The sequence below is a fragment of the Astatotilapia calliptera genome, chromosome 4, assembly GCF_964374335.1.
Source record: "Astatotilapia calliptera chromosome 4, fAstCal68.1, whole genome shotgun sequence".
In the NCBI taxonomy this organism is placed as follows: Eukaryota; Metazoa; Chordata; class Actinopteri; order Cichliformes; family Cichlidae; genus Astatotilapia; species Astatotilapia calliptera.
In genome coordinates, this window is record NC_137425.1 from 17894669 (window position 1) to 17911730 (window position 17062).

General features: G+C 42.5%; 3 protein-coding genes across 6 annotated transcripts; 2 read left to right on the top strand and 1 right to left on the bottom strand.

Annotated features, from left to right (window-relative positions):
* Positions 1 to 141: 141 nt before the first annotated feature.
* mif4gdb (MIF4G domain containing b) lies at positions 142 to 4731 on the top strand. Of its 3 annotated transcripts, none has more exons than XM_026165145.2 (6): positions 142 to 278; positions 847 to 965; positions 1053 to 1162; positions 1260 to 1415; positions 2117 to 2209; positions 3165 to 4731. In XM_026165145.2, exons 2-6 carry the CDS (start codon positions 887 to 889, stop codon positions 3390 to 3392), a joined length of 666 nt encoding a protein of 221 aa, XP_026020930.1. In that variant the 5' UTR covers positions 142 to 278; positions 847 to 886; the 3' UTR covers positions 3393 to 4731. The 3 variants fall into 3 exon arrangements, with proteins under 3 accessions (XP_026020930.1, XP_080156460.1, XP_026020932.1); XM_080300334.1 differs by having other exon boundaries at positions 175 to 197; XM_026165147.2 differs by lacking the exon at positions 142 to 278 and adding an exon at positions 375 to 396.
* mrps7 (mitochondrial ribosomal protein S7) lies at positions 4720 to 8312 on the bottom strand. Its single transcript, XM_026165144.2, has 6 exons — positions 8100 to 8312; positions 7814 to 7909; positions 6035 to 6226; positions 5882 to 5945; positions 5624 to 5791; positions 4720 to 5197 (listed from the first exon to the last, which is right to left on the bottom strand). Exons 2-6 carry the CDS (start codon positions 7855 to 7857, stop codon positions 4976 to 4978), a joined length of 690 nt encoding a protein of 229 aa, XP_026020929.1. The 5' UTR covers positions 7858 to 7909; positions 8100 to 8312; the 3' UTR covers positions 4720 to 4975.
* Positions 8060 to 16952, top strand: gga3b (golgi associated, gamma adaptin ear containing, ARF binding protein 3b). Of its 2 annotated transcripts, none has more exons than XM_026165140.2 (17): positions 8060 to 8130; positions 9994 to 10078; positions 10174 to 10249; positions 10335 to 10433; positions 10512 to 10635; positions 10721 to 10824; positions 10928 to 11008; positions 11130 to 11267; positions 12424 to 12505; positions 12596 to 12721; positions 12821 to 13063; positions 13253 to 13335; positions 13418 to 13554; positions 13742 to 14028; positions 14112 to 14281; positions 16032 to 16142; positions 16697 to 16952. In XM_026165140.2, exons 1-17 carry the CDS (start codon positions 8091 to 8093, stop codon positions 16805 to 16807), a joined length of 2097 nt encoding a protein of 698 aa, XP_026020925.1. In that variant the 5' UTR covers positions 8060 to 8090; the 3' UTR covers positions 16808 to 16952. The 2 variants fall into 2 exon arrangements, with proteins under 2 accessions (XP_026020925.1, XP_026020923.1); XM_026165138.2 differs by having other exon boundaries at positions 12824 to 13063.
* Positions 16953 to 17062: the final 110 nt, after the last annotated feature.

Below are 17062 nucleotides of genomic sequence, written 5' to 3' on the forward strand. Positions count from 1 at the left end.
CGTGTCAAATTCAGCAAGTAACTACTTAAAACTCACATCCTCTTTTATTTAGGACATCTATGGCGTAGACAGGCCTCGAAAGTACAAGACTAAGGCCTTCGTTTACGTTAACTTTGGGTTAGGCGAAGACCATAGGGTCTGCGGCGAAGAAAAGAGAGGAGGGACTCATCTTTCTGTTGATACTTCATCTTCGAAAGGTTAGGGTTGCGTCGAGGAAAGGCTGCCTACCAGAGCATACCTCTACCTGAGCGTAGATGTGACACATTGGCATTAAATAGGTATAATTGTCACATAATTATCCTCCATTTTTTGGTCAATTATTTAACTACCGTTTTCTTTCAGTTCGGGAAAATATTTACCCGTTTGTATCTTTCAGCGGGCGGTTATAACGCAAGTGTAGGTTGAGTATTAAACTCCACTCTGATTCGTTAGCGTCAATGCTAGCCGTTAACGTTTGGTTTCCACTACAGCTGTAATGGATGTTAATGTTGTTGAAAACAAAGCTACCGTTAGACGAAGTTTTACGTGTTCTTACACTAAACTAACGTTACCTAGTTGAATATGGAAGTAACATTGGTGTGTCACATCACAAGTTGAAGATAACTTGGCTCATGCTTGGTTGGGTGTTCGGTGAACTTTTTAGTTGACCTGGGTTGTATAATCCCCTCCATCCCTCAGTGAATGAGCCGCGGCCGGGGGCCAGCCAATTTGATGACTGTACAGGATTTTGCATGTATTGTGGTCACCAAAAGTGCCCGGATGTCTCCGACTGTGGCCTTTTGATCTGTCTCTGAAAAGCTTATATTCTGCATGAAAACGCTTGCAGTAACTGTCTGATTTCCACAGGTGACAGCCCTCCCGTGTAATTTGTTTACTTGCATCTGTAATGGAAAACTCTGCTGAAGACTACCGGATCCAGTCATTTGACCTGGACACGCAGAGGTTACTAAAAACAGCCTTGAAAGGTCAACCCTTAACTTCTTCATGTGTGTCATTTTTGGGTGCTGTTAAAAAAAAAAAAAAAAGCACTTAAACATATTCTCTCTTTTCAGATCCATCTCTGGTGAACCTGGAGAAAGTATCCAACATCATTGTGGATCAGTCTTTGAAGGACCCCGTGTTCAGCAAAGAGGCTGGGCGTATTTGCTACACTATAGTGCAGGTCAGTAAGTCCCACCTATATATTACATTCAAGCTCCCACTTTTTGTCCACCCTCTCACTGTTATCTGCCTGACACTTTGCTTGACACTTTCTGCAGGCTGAAGCCAAGCAGAGCAATGGAAACGTGTTCAGGAGACACTTGTTGAACCGACTCCAGCAGGAGTTCAAAGAACGCGAGGAGATGAGGGCACGCTCTCTGCAGGAGTGGGTGTGCTATGTCACGTTCATCTGCAACATCTTCGACTACCTCAAAGTAAGAGGCAGAGAGAGTTTTGAGTATTAAAATTTAGGAAAGGGAAACACAAAGCAGCTTTGTTAAATCACTCTGATTAAAAATGGAACCTTTTCATTGTCCTTATTAAGAGGACATGCTGCTTTTTTTTTTTCTTGTATGTCCACACTGCAGACAAACACCTCCTCTAGCTGCATCTTGGGGGTCCTAATATGTTAACTGCAGCACATTTAAGTGTCCAGGAACAGCCACTAAAATTTGAACAGATCCTAATTATGCTGCTTCTAAAATCTAGGTCATGTCTCATTTAGTAAGGTGTTTATTCATTGGCAGTGTAAAGATGAGCCTGAAAGGTGTGGTGCTAACACACTCAGGTTCCATCCATGCTTGGAGCCACTGGCATTTTAAACAGAGTGATCCTTATTGTAAGACTACTCAATCCTGGCTTTTGTGTAAGAGAAATCAGAGTCAAGAACTTAACACAGTTTCCTTTTGTTTTATGTTGATAATACTGAGCTGCTGTAATCAAATCAAATCACTTTTATTGTCACATCACATGTGCAGGTACATTGGTACAGCACATGTGAGTGAAATTCTTGTGTGCGAGCTTCACAAGCAACAGAGTTGTGCAAAATACAATAATGTAAACAAGCAAAATACAAGAATGGCTACATCTGAAACTAATAAATATATATAAGGACTCTCCACACTGTGTTTTTTAGGTGAACAACATGCCGATGGTGGCCCTGGTTCATCCTGTGTATGACTGCCTGATGAGGTTGGCCAAACCAGACGCTCTAATGAATGAGGATGAGGTGAGGAAGATATCTGGAGAAAGTGTTTATCAGTCATTTGCATATAAGTGTAAAAGTCCTATAGTGGTTTTCCAGCCAGGACTGACTGGGGGAGTGGGGTTGTTTTGTATAGTCAGTCGATATACCTCCTGTTCCACTGGGTGGTTTTTGTCTGACTACAAATGCATATAAATCTATAAAGGCTAATAAAAAACTGAAAAATTGATTGTTAAAGCTTTCATAATTGCATTTTGGCCAATGAAGCTCCACTTTTTTCTGCATAGTGAAACAGTTACCTTTAATTTTAAAGGTTAAAAAGACTTAAATAGCCATTTTTCTATAAAGTAGCCAAAGGGTTGTAATTTTGAGGAAGGCCTCAGTCAGTTTTTGGCTCCACATTGTGTACAAATGTTTACAAATATGTGTGTATATGAAGAGAGATTATTTCATGACTTTTAACTTAATTTCAATTGAATTTTAAATTCTATATAATATAGATACGGTTTTAGAAAGGCATACTTTTTGGTGCTTAATTTATGCTAGCACGTTTGTGTGCGTATTTGCCTATGAAGCGCCGACACAGACAATTTTCAGCCACTTCAAATGTGCTCCCAGGCCATCCTCCAACATCCTAACTGCACATTGTTTGACATGGATGACACTGTGTTGATTAGTTGAAAAGTGGGCCAGAGAAGCACAAAAAACCCCATCAAAGATTTAAAAAAAAAAATGCAGTATGAGAAGCATGGCCTCTTTTAGTTTTGCTTCAACTTCACTCTTCTCTGTGGCTGGGTGGTGAACCAATAACAGCACATGTAAGTGTAGTCCACAGATGTGTTGTAGCACGTAACATTTATACTGCCCACATTTGGGCAGTCCATGGCTGCCGACAGTTTACCCTAACCACAGCGAAACCATAATCTCCCTTTTAGTGTGACGTTCGTTTTTACTGAGGCGTCTCCACCTTTCTCCACAGGTGGACTGTCTGGTGGTGCAGCTGCATCGCATCGGAGAGCAGCTGGAGAAGGCGGACAACCAACGGATGAATGACCTGTTCTTCCTGCTGCGGGACGGCTTTCTGCTCCAGGAGGGCCTCTCGTCCATGGCCCGCCTGCTGCTGCTGGAGATCCTGGAATTCAGGGCCGGAGGTTGGATGCTCAGCAGCACCGCTCACAAGTACTACTACAGTGAAATAGCTGACTAGGACTCAAGGAGCAGGGCGCTGAGCACTAGAGCCTTCAAGCACCTTGGACACTACTCAAGCGCCACTGATTACAAAACCAGCTTTTTGAGGATAGATAGCAATATCCTCCAAGCAATCTGAGGAGGAGTTTGAGAAGATGGTGATTTCTCTAAAAAGACTAATACAATGTTCCTGACGCGTGCTGTGGAATGTGCAATAGGTCACGCGGAGCTGAAGTTGAGTTAACGAGGTTTGACCACATTCAGGTTCACTTTGTTTCAAAGACGTTTGTGTTCAGGTTTGATGCAGCCAGAGGAGCTGAGGCAACTTTTTGTTTTGTTTTTTACATTTTTAATCATTCTAGCATTCCTGTTTTGAGAGAATATGGCAACCTTAGTTTACCAAATCCAAATAACATTCCAGTCAGATAAAACCTGATTTAATTATTTTGATATTTTAGTGTAAACTTAAAATTTTGAAAAGGTTTTAAATTGCGATGGGAAGAGTTTCTGCTTACTTTGTCCTGTAAAATCCTGTTAGCGATCAGTTTGGCAGAGTCTCAATTCAGGGATTTATTTTATTTTTTTGTTTCTAACAGCAGACCGAGCGATTGGTTAAACCACTTTTCTGCAGAAACATCAGATTCCTTGATATAAAATATTTGTTAAACAAGCTGTGCCGATATAACTTGAATACCATCACATGGTACCAACAACTCCATAAAGACTGACATGTTTATTTTTACCTTAAGAGGCAGAGGGATCTGTTTTCTTCTCCTTTATCGGAGCTCCTTTTGCAGGTCAGTTATGATTGCAAAGCTCATAAAAAGTGTTTTTTCAAAACGATTTAACTTCTCTTTACACCAGCAACACTACGTTTGATAGTCCACCATGGCTTTCAGGAGTTTGCTCAGGCACAGGTGCCGTGCTGTTAAAATATTACATCTTTCAAATGTGGTTGTTTTCGTAACCACGATCTGTAGAATGTATGTTGAAATTTGACTTTAAGGCAGTCTGACAATGATAAAAACAAAGAAGTTACTTAAAAGCCGCTCATAGATGCACTGAAGTATTTTGTCTCCTGAAATCATTGTCTTTGTTAGTGTAGGGAGATTTAAATTTCAGCCGTTGCAGGTTTTTTTTCTTGCAGATTCTTGGGTCAAATGAACAAAACCAAGAAAAAAATGCATTTGTGTGTTAAACTGCAATGAGTCAAAGAAGGACTTAACCAAATCCCTAAATGACTCCACAGACCTGACTGTAACATGAATCTATTTTTTACTACACGTTCCATTTTTTCTTTTTTATGATTGGGTTGTGCATTAAATGAAAGTTTGTTCTAATAAATCTTTGTAAGTTTGTATTATTTGCATTTATTATTGCAAATACAACACACTTGTACACAGTACAGCTTCCTTAATACAACAGTGACAGTAAGCCATGTTCAGTTCTTCTTTATACACGCTTCATCCCTCTGACAGCATTTTACAGTCCAAATGATTTTTATGTCTCAGCACTTTGAGCTGCTGCGGCTCTGTGCGGCTGACCTGACTTCATTCCAGTCTGTTAGTCATCAGATTTCAGTCGACGCCGTTTCGCTGCTTTCTACCACCAGCGGTAGTGAGCATAGGCTCTGTTGGCTTCAGCCATCTTGTGCAGCTCGTACTTCTTCTTCATCACGTTGCCCTCTTTGCCAAAGGCCGCCAGCAGCTCCTGGGAGAGTTTTTCATACATGTGCGTGCGTCTGTGTTTGTTGTCCCGGCACTCTGTGATCATCCACTTCATGGCGAGGAAGCGCCGCCTGTTGTCCGTGAGTGGAATGGGCACCTGGGTGGGGTCAGAGGCCAAGAGGAATGCAATTACTTGCCTTTATGCTTCGCAGATATAAGATCAGCAGATGTGTCTAAAAACCAAACCACAAAGACAAACTGTGTGTCCCATTTTTAAAGTGTGGAAGCTGTCGAAAAGCATCATTTGTCCTGTCTCCCTCTCATCAGTTATGGCAGATAGATGCCCCTCCCCGGTGCCAATTCAGCTGGAGATTTCTTCCCGTTAAAGGGGAGTTTTCCCTTCCCACTGTCACCAAATACTTTCTCAGAAGGGTCATGTGACTGTTGGGCTTCTCTCTATATTATTGTAGAGTCTTTATGTTGCCTTGAGGCAACTTGTGACTTGGCTCTATATAAATAAAACTGAATTGAATCTTATTTTTCTGTGTTTTCTGTGCAGGCAGTGGTGTGTCTCATTACTGACCTGGTAGTATTTTCCACCTTTCTGTATGCTGGCTAGCCCAACCACAGGCTTGCAGTTCTCCAGAGCCTGGTGAAAGATGGTGTAGGGGTTACACTCGATCGCTTCCCTCTCCCCCTCAGAAGCTTTGTGATACTTCTCCACCTGCTTCTTCTTTATGTTCTCCAGCGTCTAAACACAAGACAAGCAGTAGTTATCTATTTACCGTTTATTTAGACTGCTGTTGACACCTCTATTTATTATTAACATGTTTTTTTTTACCTGTGTCATTATCTCTCTAGCCAAAACCTTGTTTCCATGTTCCATCATCATGTTGATGAATTTACTGAAAAACAAAGACAAAAATCATCACCTGACATGAACATTCCTATGCACACATCTTTCCTGTTGTTGTGAGCTGAGATGTGAGTCTACCTGATGACTGGGTCATCAAAAACAGAGCTTGAGACTCCGCTGGTGGCTGCCTTGATGGGCCTGAGGGTCTTGAGCTCGCGCTGTTCCTTCTCCTCTGCACTCAGCTCCGTCGCTGGTCGGCTGTAGGCCTCCTTGCTGACTTCAGGTTCCAGATAATAAGGGTTGTATCTGCTCCATCTCACCAGGAACACTCTGCAAACAAATGACAGAACTGAGTTTCACAAAGTTACTGGGTAGTTTGTGTCTGCTGACAGTGTCTCACTGTCAGCTGAAGAAAAAAAAATTAAACTAATCCTAATCTATCAAAAAAAAAAAATAACTTTTTTCGTTTCGCTAAAGCAAATGGTTATGATTGAGGTCATCACCAATTATAACTCAGAGTTAATCAATTGGACCATTTACAAGTAATCTATCACATTAAAACTGTTCAAACATTTTTCACTTTCCTATGGTCACGTATCCTTGAAAACCCTACTGTAAAGCACAAGGCTAAAACCCAAGTACACAGTAAACAGCACCACTAAATAAATCCAATAACAGACTGTCAATACACATCAGAAATGTCTCTGTGAATCAGGAATTTCTTCATTATTTGTCAGTCAATCACCAGATATTCTAGTATTTCTTCTTCTTTCTTTTTTTTTTAAATTTAGGCACTCTCAGCTTCTTCCCAGAATTATATAGCTGTGAACTAAATATCTGGATTACAGGCTGCTGGTCAAACAAAGCAAGACACACCTTGCTAGTACTGGGTTGCCTTTTGCATTAATTTTCAATTATTTTAGCATAAAGTCAAAAAGGTGCTGGAAACATTCCTCAGAGATTTGGGTCCATATTGGCATGACAGCACACACAGTTGCTGCAGATTTGTCACACATCCATTATGTGAATCTCTTGTTCTATCACAAACTAACGATGGTTTATTGGAGATGAGATCTGGTGACTGTGGCAAGTTTGAGATCATGTGAGCTTTGTGACTTGGAGCATTCAGGAAGCAGCAAACCGAAGATGATTAACTCTGGTCATAAAGAGACGTGATCAGCAAAAACACTCAGGTAGGCTGTGGTGTTTAAATGAAAGTTGGTGCTAAGGTACTCAAGGAAAAATATCCACTACACCAATGCTGACCCCACCATCCAAACGTCGCAGCAGAAATCAAGACTCATTACACCAGGTAACGTATTTCCAATCTTTTTATCGAATTTTGTTGAGTCTGTGTAAATTGTAGCCTAATTTTCCTGTTCTTAGCTGACAGAGATGGCAGCCGATGTGGACTTCTGCAGCTGGAGCTCATCTGCTTCACCTCTCTTCCTCATTCTGATGGTCAGTTTGAACTTGAGCCGGTCGTCTTGACCATGTCTAAATGAACTCAGTTGGTGCCATGTAATTGGCTGAATGGATATTTTGTTAACGAGCAGCTGAACAGGTGTACCTAAAAACAACCGGCCGACGTATATTTGCTGATTTGTTTTATAAATAATATAAAATAATAAGTGAAAACATGCAGATATTAATTACATGTGGGATCCATTTATCATTATTTTCAAAACGATAAGATAATCTGTTGATAAAGAAGAAAACTGTCAATTCTGTCTTAATAAAAATAAAATGTGCTAAACATTACACCCTTCACCTCTTTGGGGGACTGGTTTAAATGTAATACCACAGCTAGTTGGTTTAATTTGTAGTCACTCAAATTATATTAATGTATAAATAACGTACAACTCGAAACCGCCTGCTAATGTGTGCGTGTTAGTAAAAGGGTTGTTTTTCTTTTACCTCGGCGTCCAAGGTTTTAATAATCCTGAGATGGAAGCAGCCATCTTGAAAGTGTGAGCGTCTGTTAGGACCCCGGGTTAGTAGTCTCGCAGGTGCCTTTGGAATAAAAAAAAAGCTCCTTTCTGAAAATTCTCATTTTACATTTTTAGTGCCAAAATTGAAGAACTATATATTTTAAAATTAGATTTTGTCTTTTTGTGAAATTAATTCCGACAATATTTTTTTTCTTCGGACTCTCGCGCACACGCCGGTGACATCACGCGATGTTTGTAGTGCTATGGCGTACCAGGAAGGGGAGTCGCTTGAATCTTGGCTCAGTGAGTTATTAATCCCATTTTTATTAATTAAATAGCATGGCTGATTAGCTAGACGTGTTGCTCCGCTGTGATGGAGGAGAAAATCAGCGTGTGCAGAAGCTGTCAGCGCCTCGCCGAAAGCGTCTTTCCTGCAGTTTGAGCAGAGATCCAGGCTGCCAGCCCAGTCCAATCACTGTCTGCATGTTTAGCTGAATGGGTGGAGAGCTGTAATAAACACAAGTCTTTGCCAGTGACAGATCAGTGCGTGCAGTGATTGTGCAGAGGCGCGGAGCTCCGCGGATAGTTACCCCTCGCTGTACAGCTTGAGCGCAGCTTTCATGGCAGAAACAGATGGGTGTGGGAGATGAATGCACAACACTGGAAACTGTGGACAATGCATCTGTTATTACACAGGGGAGGAGTTGTAACAGTCACTGCATTGTCGGGGTCAGCACACGGGACTCACATGTGTGTATATAGTTAATGTATATACATACATGTGTGTGTATATATATATCTAAGAAATATTGTTTTGTTTTGTTTTTTTTGGCTTTTGAGATTTGGATTCTGCAAACATTTAAATAGAATGTATTGTGAAGATTAAACCAGGTAACCCAGGTTACTCAATAAGTTTGTTTACCCAAGACAGGGTTGAGTCAGTGTGTGCTGTATGTGGATGACTGGAAATCTGAGGTGGTGGATAAAGGACTGAATAAACTAAAAAACTAAAAGGATCAGCCACGTCTTTTGACAATCTGCAGAGTAAACATTGCAGAGAAGGAAGCAAGGGGTTTGAGCCCTCAAAGCTTATCACATTTCAGATTTCTCTTAGTAATTAGCCACAGAAACTTAAGGACCCCCAACCCCAAATGTGAATGATAAATATTTATTGATAATGAAGCAGTGAGCAAGGCCTCAGGCTTGGACTGGGGGAGGCTTTCACTGTGGATTGATGCCAGATACCTTTAGACTGGTTAAGGGTGGGGTGGGGCAGGATAACAAGGGCAAACAGGTGTGTGGCGCAAGTAGTTATTTATAGACGCATGACCAGGAGGGGAGTGTTTGGGGCTGTTTATGTACAGGTCTGTGTTTTTAGTTTCAGTCTTTAAAAACTTGGTTGTAGAGAAAGAATAAGGAGGCGATGGTGTAGATGCTTGTGGGATGTCTGTGAGTCTGTTGACTTCAAGTGTTGTGTTTATGTGTCTCGCATATTACCAAATAAAAACAGATTAATATTAAATACATCAAATATAAAACTAGGGACGCAGTGGTTGTGAATTCTGTGTTGATACTGATGTTTAAATGAACATTTTGGCCAATAACAAATCCTGATATTTATGTTGATTTTTTTTTGTTTTATGTTATTATTTGTTTTGTTTTTTTTTGGTTCAGAGCTTTTCTTTTTTTTCCCTCATCATCACAATGGGTCAGACTAAACTCTGTGTATACAAAGTATTCAGCTGATTAGTCTTAATAATAATACATCACTGATGCCCACTATCAACAGTCCGATAATATCAGATTCTTTAGAAATATTGGTCAGAGAGGATAATTAATGCAGAACTCCTTTTTAGCCTGCTTGTTCTGACTTTGTAAGCAGGATTTTTTACTTGGAGTGAGTAAATGTCAAGCTTTATGTTATATGCAGTTTTCTGATCCAATTTCTGTTTTATTAATATAACGCAAAATCACAACTACAGTGGCCTCCAGGCGTACAATAATACAAAGAAAACCCCAACAATCAGGCAATCCCCTTTGAGCAGGCACATGGTGACAGTGGGAAGGAAAAACTCCCTTTTCACAGGAAGGAACCCATCAGATTCACTGAAGAAGATGCTACTTAAAGGCATATGTTTAGTTGGTGCAATGGTCTTTCTCTTACAGATAAAGCCACCCATCCAACAAACCGGCAAGAGGATTGGGAGTACATCATTGGCTTCTGTGATCAGATCAACAAGGAACTGGAAGGGTAACGTCTAATGCATTTTTATTTTTTTCAACTAGCACAGGAATATATTTATGGATTTATTTTTTCTTTCCGGTCTCTCTTTTTTTTTTTTGCAGTCCCCAGATAGCCGTAACGCTGCTCGTACACAAAATCCACTCTCCACAAGAATGGGAAGCACTTCAAGCTCTGACAGTAAGAAATGCTGCACAGAACCGTCAGCAAGCACATTTTTTACGAACTGCTAAACCAACCATTCACATAAATGTCGTGTGGGCAGGTGCTGGAGGCGTGTATGAAGAACTGCGGCAGACGGTTTCACAATGAAGTCGGAAAATATAGATTTTTGAATGAGCTGATTAAAGTTGTTTCTCCAAAGGTGGGTCGTCTTCAGGTAGGTTTCGTGCTGATAAAACACGTGCTGAGTGGCTAATGAGTCATTGCTTTGTATTTCCAGTACATGGGCGACAGTGCACCTGAGAAGGTGAAATTGAAGATTGTTGAAATGCTGTACAGCTGGACCGTCGCTTTTCCCAGTGAAACCAAGATCGGTGAAGCCTACCAGACGCTGAAGAGACAGGGTATGTGTGGATGTGGATCAGTCAGATTAGCATAAAGGATATAAAGACACATCTTCCTCAGTCCTGTCCTTGCTCTCTTTGACAGGCCTTGTGGCACATGACCCAGAGTTACCGCTGGATAGGACTCTGATCCCTTCTCCTCCAACGCGACCTAAACATCCTGTGTTTGACAATGAGGACATGGGCAAGGTGAGAGATTGCCTCATCCTATTGAAATCATTTGTTTTAGTGTAAATATACTCCGTATACTTATATTATTACAACAAGCAGACTGATGTCTGTGTCTGTGTAGCTGCTTGCTGAGCTTCTCCGGAGTAAAAACCCAGAAGATCTTCAGGAAGCCAACAGATTAATCAAAAACATGGTGAAAGAGGTGAGACATGTCAGACCCTTGTGAATGAGACTATTTACCGCAGCCATTGAGTTCTTTTTCAAATGCACTTTGCACTATTTTTCTGATGTAAAACCCTTTATTGGGTTTTATATTTTGCCAGGATGAGGCACGGGTGCAGAAGGTTACAAAGCGAATTCACACACTGGAGGAGGTGAACATCAACGTCAAGCTACTGACTGAGATGCTGTCCCACTACAATAAAGACAGTTCCACTGACTCAGACAAGGAGATTATTAAGGTGTGCGTCCATGCCATAGACTGTATATAACAGATGGAGGTGACCACTGCGATGTAACCCACTGGCTTGTGAGCTGCCTTTTTGAGATTGATTTTAGTCACCAAAAGTGGCCATAACTGGACAAGATGGTGCAGCTTTGAGTTATCAGCTAGCTAGGTTTGTTCGGAAACTACATCGATAGACTGCGAGATGAATCGCACAGACACAGTCACGTGCTAATTATTGCAAATGAAATAATATCTTCATTTAAAAAATGGAAGCACATTCTTGTTGGACTGTATGAGTACATTTAACCGAATGGATAGCTATGCAATGCTATACTGAATTAAAATGCTCAAAAACGCACAAACACCATAAACACAGCAGACACTTCCAGTTCAGTCATGTGATTTAGCTCAGCAAGGAGCTAACAACTAAAGCCTGCTGTGTTGATGACCCACCTGTCATTCAAATGATGGTGGATGGGTGATGATTCGGGCTTGTTTTGCAGCCACAAGGCACCTTGCAGTCATTTTGCCCATGAACCTTTCTGTTTACCGAAGTATTCTGGACACAGTTGGGAGGCCATCCGTCTGACAGCTGAAGCTTGGCTTAAATTGGGTCATGCAGTAGAACAATGACCCCAAGCACAGCAGCACATGTACAACAACAATGTCTAAAGTTGTTGTGAAGGGGGAAAATGACCTACAGGACCCATGCACGTTTTTTTTCTACTGAAAAATTTGAAATTTTAACCTCATATTTGGAACCAGCCTCAAGTGGCCATTTAAGGAACTGCAGTTTTTGGCACTTTGTGTGGAAATTGCTGGTTGGTCCCTGCAGGGGAAAAAAGCACACATACAATTCAACAGGATCATCTTCTTTATTCTTTACTCAACAATCAGAAAATGGAAAAAGTTGGAACAGATATTTTCAATTCAGTATTTAAAGGCACAGATAAAGTAATTCATATTTTGCACTCCAGTAATTTGTTTTATCATTTCATTGTGGGTTGAATGCACCGCGTTTTTTAACAAATATAGTTTGAACCTGATGTTTTCATTTGATATTTTCAAATTCTTTAATGTCTGCCAAGTTTCTAACAGCAGCAGTACACAGCAGCTGGTGTCACATCTGCACGCTAACCGTACAGCACGTCCTTTGTGTCACCTCTCAGGAGCTCTACGAGCGCTGTGACAAGCTGAGACGAGCTGCTTTCAAAATGGCCACTGAGACGGAGGACAATGACACCAGTTTAGGTTTGTCACATTGGTCTTGGTTTGACTGAGCGAGCCCTGTCTTCACTTTTTGTGCGTAAAATCTATAACCACTGACCTTCGACTCCTCAGGTGACATCCTCCAGGCCAGCGATGACCTCTCCAGAGTCATCAACGCCTATAAGAAGATTGTTGAGGGGCAACCAATCAACGGCGACAGTGAAGAACCTCTATCGACAGCTGGTCACAGCGAGAGCGGTCAGAGTTTTTTTTTGTTTGTTTTTTTGCTAAAAACTTGATTGCCCTTTTGTATCTAATACATCTGCTGCATTCTCTTTTCATGTCTGTGTCGCTCAGCAGAAACCACAGATACACTGATCGACCTCGCCGGCCTTGATGTTCCGAGCCCTCCACAGCCTGCTGCTCCACCACCCCAGCCCTCACATCCTGTCGCTGCTGATCTCACAGTGATCCCCATCCCCGTCCTGCCTCCTCCCCCCAAACGCCTCGCTGGCAGTCAGGGCAGCAGCCCGAGTCATCCCCCTGCCAGCAAGGCCTCCACTGCACTCTCTCTCCTGGATGATGAGCTACTGTCTCTTGGTAGAGCATCCCCAACGTGTCTCATTGAATTAAAGGAGCAGTTTGACAGTTTTGGAAATGTGCTTTTATTGTGTTTTAGTGAAGCGCTAAATGAGAAAACCATCTAACGAATCATGTTTTTGTTGTATCTTATGAGAGATAAAGAAAAAAAAGTCTTGTATGATGACAAATGCCTGCATCATCTCCCAGGACTGAATGACCCGCCTACCTCTCAGAGCAGCCAATCAAAACCAAAGCTGGATGAAATCTCCAACCAGTGGAGTTCCTTGCAGGTACTCTAGGATAACTAACTGCAGATATGTAGTCAGTGTGTAACAGTGTGTAAATTATCTTTCCTCCTCCTGTCCTCCACAGGCCCCAGCAACAAGTGTTGGTATGTTTGGCAGCATAGCTTGTTCAGGTCCAGTGGTGCCACCAGCTGAGCCAGCTGTCACCCACAGTCTACAGAACCTGCAGGATCTGGCCATGATGGGCTTTTCAGATCACAAGAGGTGATCTATTCATGTTTTTCCGTCCACTGTTTATTTGAAACCTGTATTTTAAATTCTCAAAGTAGCAAGGTTTCTGCAATTCTGTCTCGTAAAGCACTAATCTGAGGATATTTTGGCATAAATATCCAATACTTTCCAAGAACAGCATTGTGAGGTCTTATTGGCATTTATTAAACGGGATTTTCAGTTTATCCAACCAGACGACGGCCAGAGGAACCAGCTTTGGAGTGCCTGCAGCAGCACCGCCCCTCGTACCTGTGCAGGGCTCGCCCTCTTCAGCGGCTCTTCTCCAAGGACCCTTGCCTGGCTCCCCAGCCTTGTCCCATGTGAAGGCTCACAGCTTTGACTCAGCCCCAGGAAGTCCGCTGTTTCGCTCTCTGTCCCCTTGCCACCCTCCACTCCAGGGCAGCCCGGCTAGAGCCAATGAAATCTCCCTGAGCAACGTACACGTCCCTCTGGAGGCCATCAGACCGAGTAAGAGACAAAGACAGGGCTCAGCACCTGAGAGGGTAGTTAATGGCTGCCTCTGCTTGACTGGCTATTCTCTGTGTCTTCAGGTAAAGTCTTACCTGTGACTGCATATGACAAGGATGGCGTTCGCATGCTGCTCAACTTTGCTTCTGACTGTCCCCCTGGGCGGCCTGACGTGTTGGTAATGGTGGTGTCGATGCTTAATACAGCACCTCTGCCTGTTCACAATGTGGTCCTACAAGCTGCTGTGCCCAAGGTAAAGACATTAACACATCTGTTCTTTCATTGTGGGCATCACCTAGTGTTTGCTTTTGATTGGCTCCTACATTGTGACCTATCACCTACTCATTTCCTGAGCGATGACTGGAAAAGTCTCTCTTTAGATCTCTTGAAATGTTTTGTCTTATCCTCCAACCACAGGATTCATATGTAAGTCAGTGCTGATTTTGGCTTTAAAGTACTTTTTATGGATGTTTTCATTCCTTCTATTATTTTTGTACTATTCAAGATATTTGTGATGAGTAGAGGTTTGATTGAAATCCAAAGTGGCAGTTTAGCTCTATCAGATTACTTCATTTTTCATATGCTGAAATGTTATTGGATGATTGGATGTTTCTTGTCCAATAACACCTTCTAAAAATGTTTAACACAGCTTTAAAACCTTTCCAAGAACACACCCCAGTCAGCCAATAATCTTAAAACTAACTACCTAATGTTGTGAATGTCTTCCTTCTGCTGTTAAAATAGCTCTGACCCACTGGTGCATAGACAGTTCCTCAACTAGCAACAGGTCAGTGCCTTTAGCTCTTTGTTCGTGGCAGTTTTTGCACTGTGTCAGGGTGCATTGTCCAGCTGGGGGGGAACGCTGATGGAGGGAATGTCTTTGCCATAGAGGGGCGTTCTCGGTCTGTTTCTCAAGCTTCACTGCAGAGTATTGCATTATTGCAGATTGATAATAATAATGGATTGGATTTATATAGCGCTTTTCAAGGCACCCAAAGCACTTTACAATGCCACTATTCATTCACTCTCGCATTCACACACTGGTGGAGGCAGCTACAGTTGTAGCCACAGCTGGCCTGGGGCAGACTGACAGAAGCGAGGCTGCCATATCGCGCCATCGGCCCCTCTGGCCAACACCAGTAGGCGGTAGGGTAAAGTGTCTTGCCCAAGGACACAACGACCAGGACAGAGAGCCCGGGGATCGAACCGGCGACCTTCCAGTTACAGATACGCTTCCCAACCCCCTGAGCCACGGTCGCCCAAATAGACTGTTTGGGGACACTGAGTTGATTTACAGATTAGTCTCTACCCTCACCTGTAGTCACAAGCTTTGGATGTTGACAGAAAGAATAAATTATGCAGATACAAGCAGTAGAAATGAGCTTTCTCTCATTTCTGTGACTGGGTGAAGGGTGTCTGGCCTCTCCCTTGGAGACAGAGTGAGGAGTACAATGATTCTGAAGGGACTGAAAGTAGAGCTGCTAGTCTTCTGCTTCAAAAGGAGACAATTGAGGCGGTTTGAGCATTTGACGAGGATGCTCCTGGGCACCTCCTGGCTGAGGTGTTCTGGGCATGTCTGACTGGGAAGCACTGGAGACCTTGATGCACATGATGAAGAGATTACACCTCTCTGGTGTCCTGGGAATGCCTTGGTGTTCCGCTGGATGAGCACTGCTTAGGCTGCTGCTTCCCTGCAAAAGTGATGGATGGATGGACTATTTTAACTGAAAGAAACTTTAATTGTTCACTAATCCACAATGTCTTAAGTTCATCTTTCACTTGTGATATCTGTTGCTCAGTCTCTTTCCTTAAGTCATCTTTCACGATGGATAATCAGTTCCATTCCTCTTTATCTAAGTTCATGCAAAGCTGATATGAGGCTTCAACAGTCTTCATAGTGTAAAATGTCCCTTTGCCACTTACAGCAACAAAAAGAAGAACTGTGAATCCTCTAATAAAGGCGTAAACGAACAGCGTTGACTCTTCCTTTTGTCTTCCACCAGTCGATGAAGCTGAAGCTGCAGCCCCCGTCGGGAACAGAGCTGGCACCCTTTAACCCCATTCTACCTCCAGCCTCCATTACTCAGATCATGCTGCTGGCCAATCCAGCAAAGGTAGATTACATAATAACACTTCCAGCGGCAACAATATACAAACAATACATAAACTATGTGGACAAAAGTGTTGGACTACGCCGTTTTATCTTTGAATTTAGGTGTTTTAAGCAGTTTTTTTTACAAGTTGGTTATTCTAAATTTCAGTGTGGTGCTGTGATGGGTGTGACCACTGCAACAAGTCAGTTTCTGTTCCAGCATGACTATGCCCCAGTGTACAAAACAAAGTGCATACAGGATCTGTTTGGTGATTGGCCAGCGGAGAATCCTGCCCCCTGAACACCTTTGGGATGAACTAGAGCAAAGATTGCCAGACAACATCATTGTCTCACATCACAGATACTCCAAAATCCTGTACAAAGTCTTCCCCTAAGAGTGGAAGCTGTTATAACTGCAAATCTATGCCTATGGATTTGGAATGGGATGCCATAAAAGCTCCTGTACCTCTAACGTATAGGTAGCCCAACACTTTTGTCCAAATAGTGCATTTTCAGAGCTGCCAATCCTTCTGCGGGAGTGTGTATAATTTGCATGTTCTTTGCTTGTCCTCGCAGGATAAGGTGCGTCTGCGCTACAAGCTGGCTTTTACTCTCGGAGACCGCCCATGCAACGAGGTCGGAGAGGTTGACCAGTTTCCCCCTCCAGAGATGTGGGGTCATCTATAGCAGCGGTGGAGACCGGCTGCTCAGCAGGGACAGGCTGGTTCATACTCCATGAAGGGGTGTGAGTGTGCGCATGTGTGTGTGTTCATATCCATCCCAGAGAGACCGGCGGGGGAACGTTTGTTATATTCTTCACTTCAGCTTTACATTCCTTACAATAGTTCATGTTTTGGACGTTGTTATTGCTGAGATGACAACGTCCATCTCAGCAATAACAACAGCAATCACTAAAAGTTTTATTGATGATTGATGCAGCGC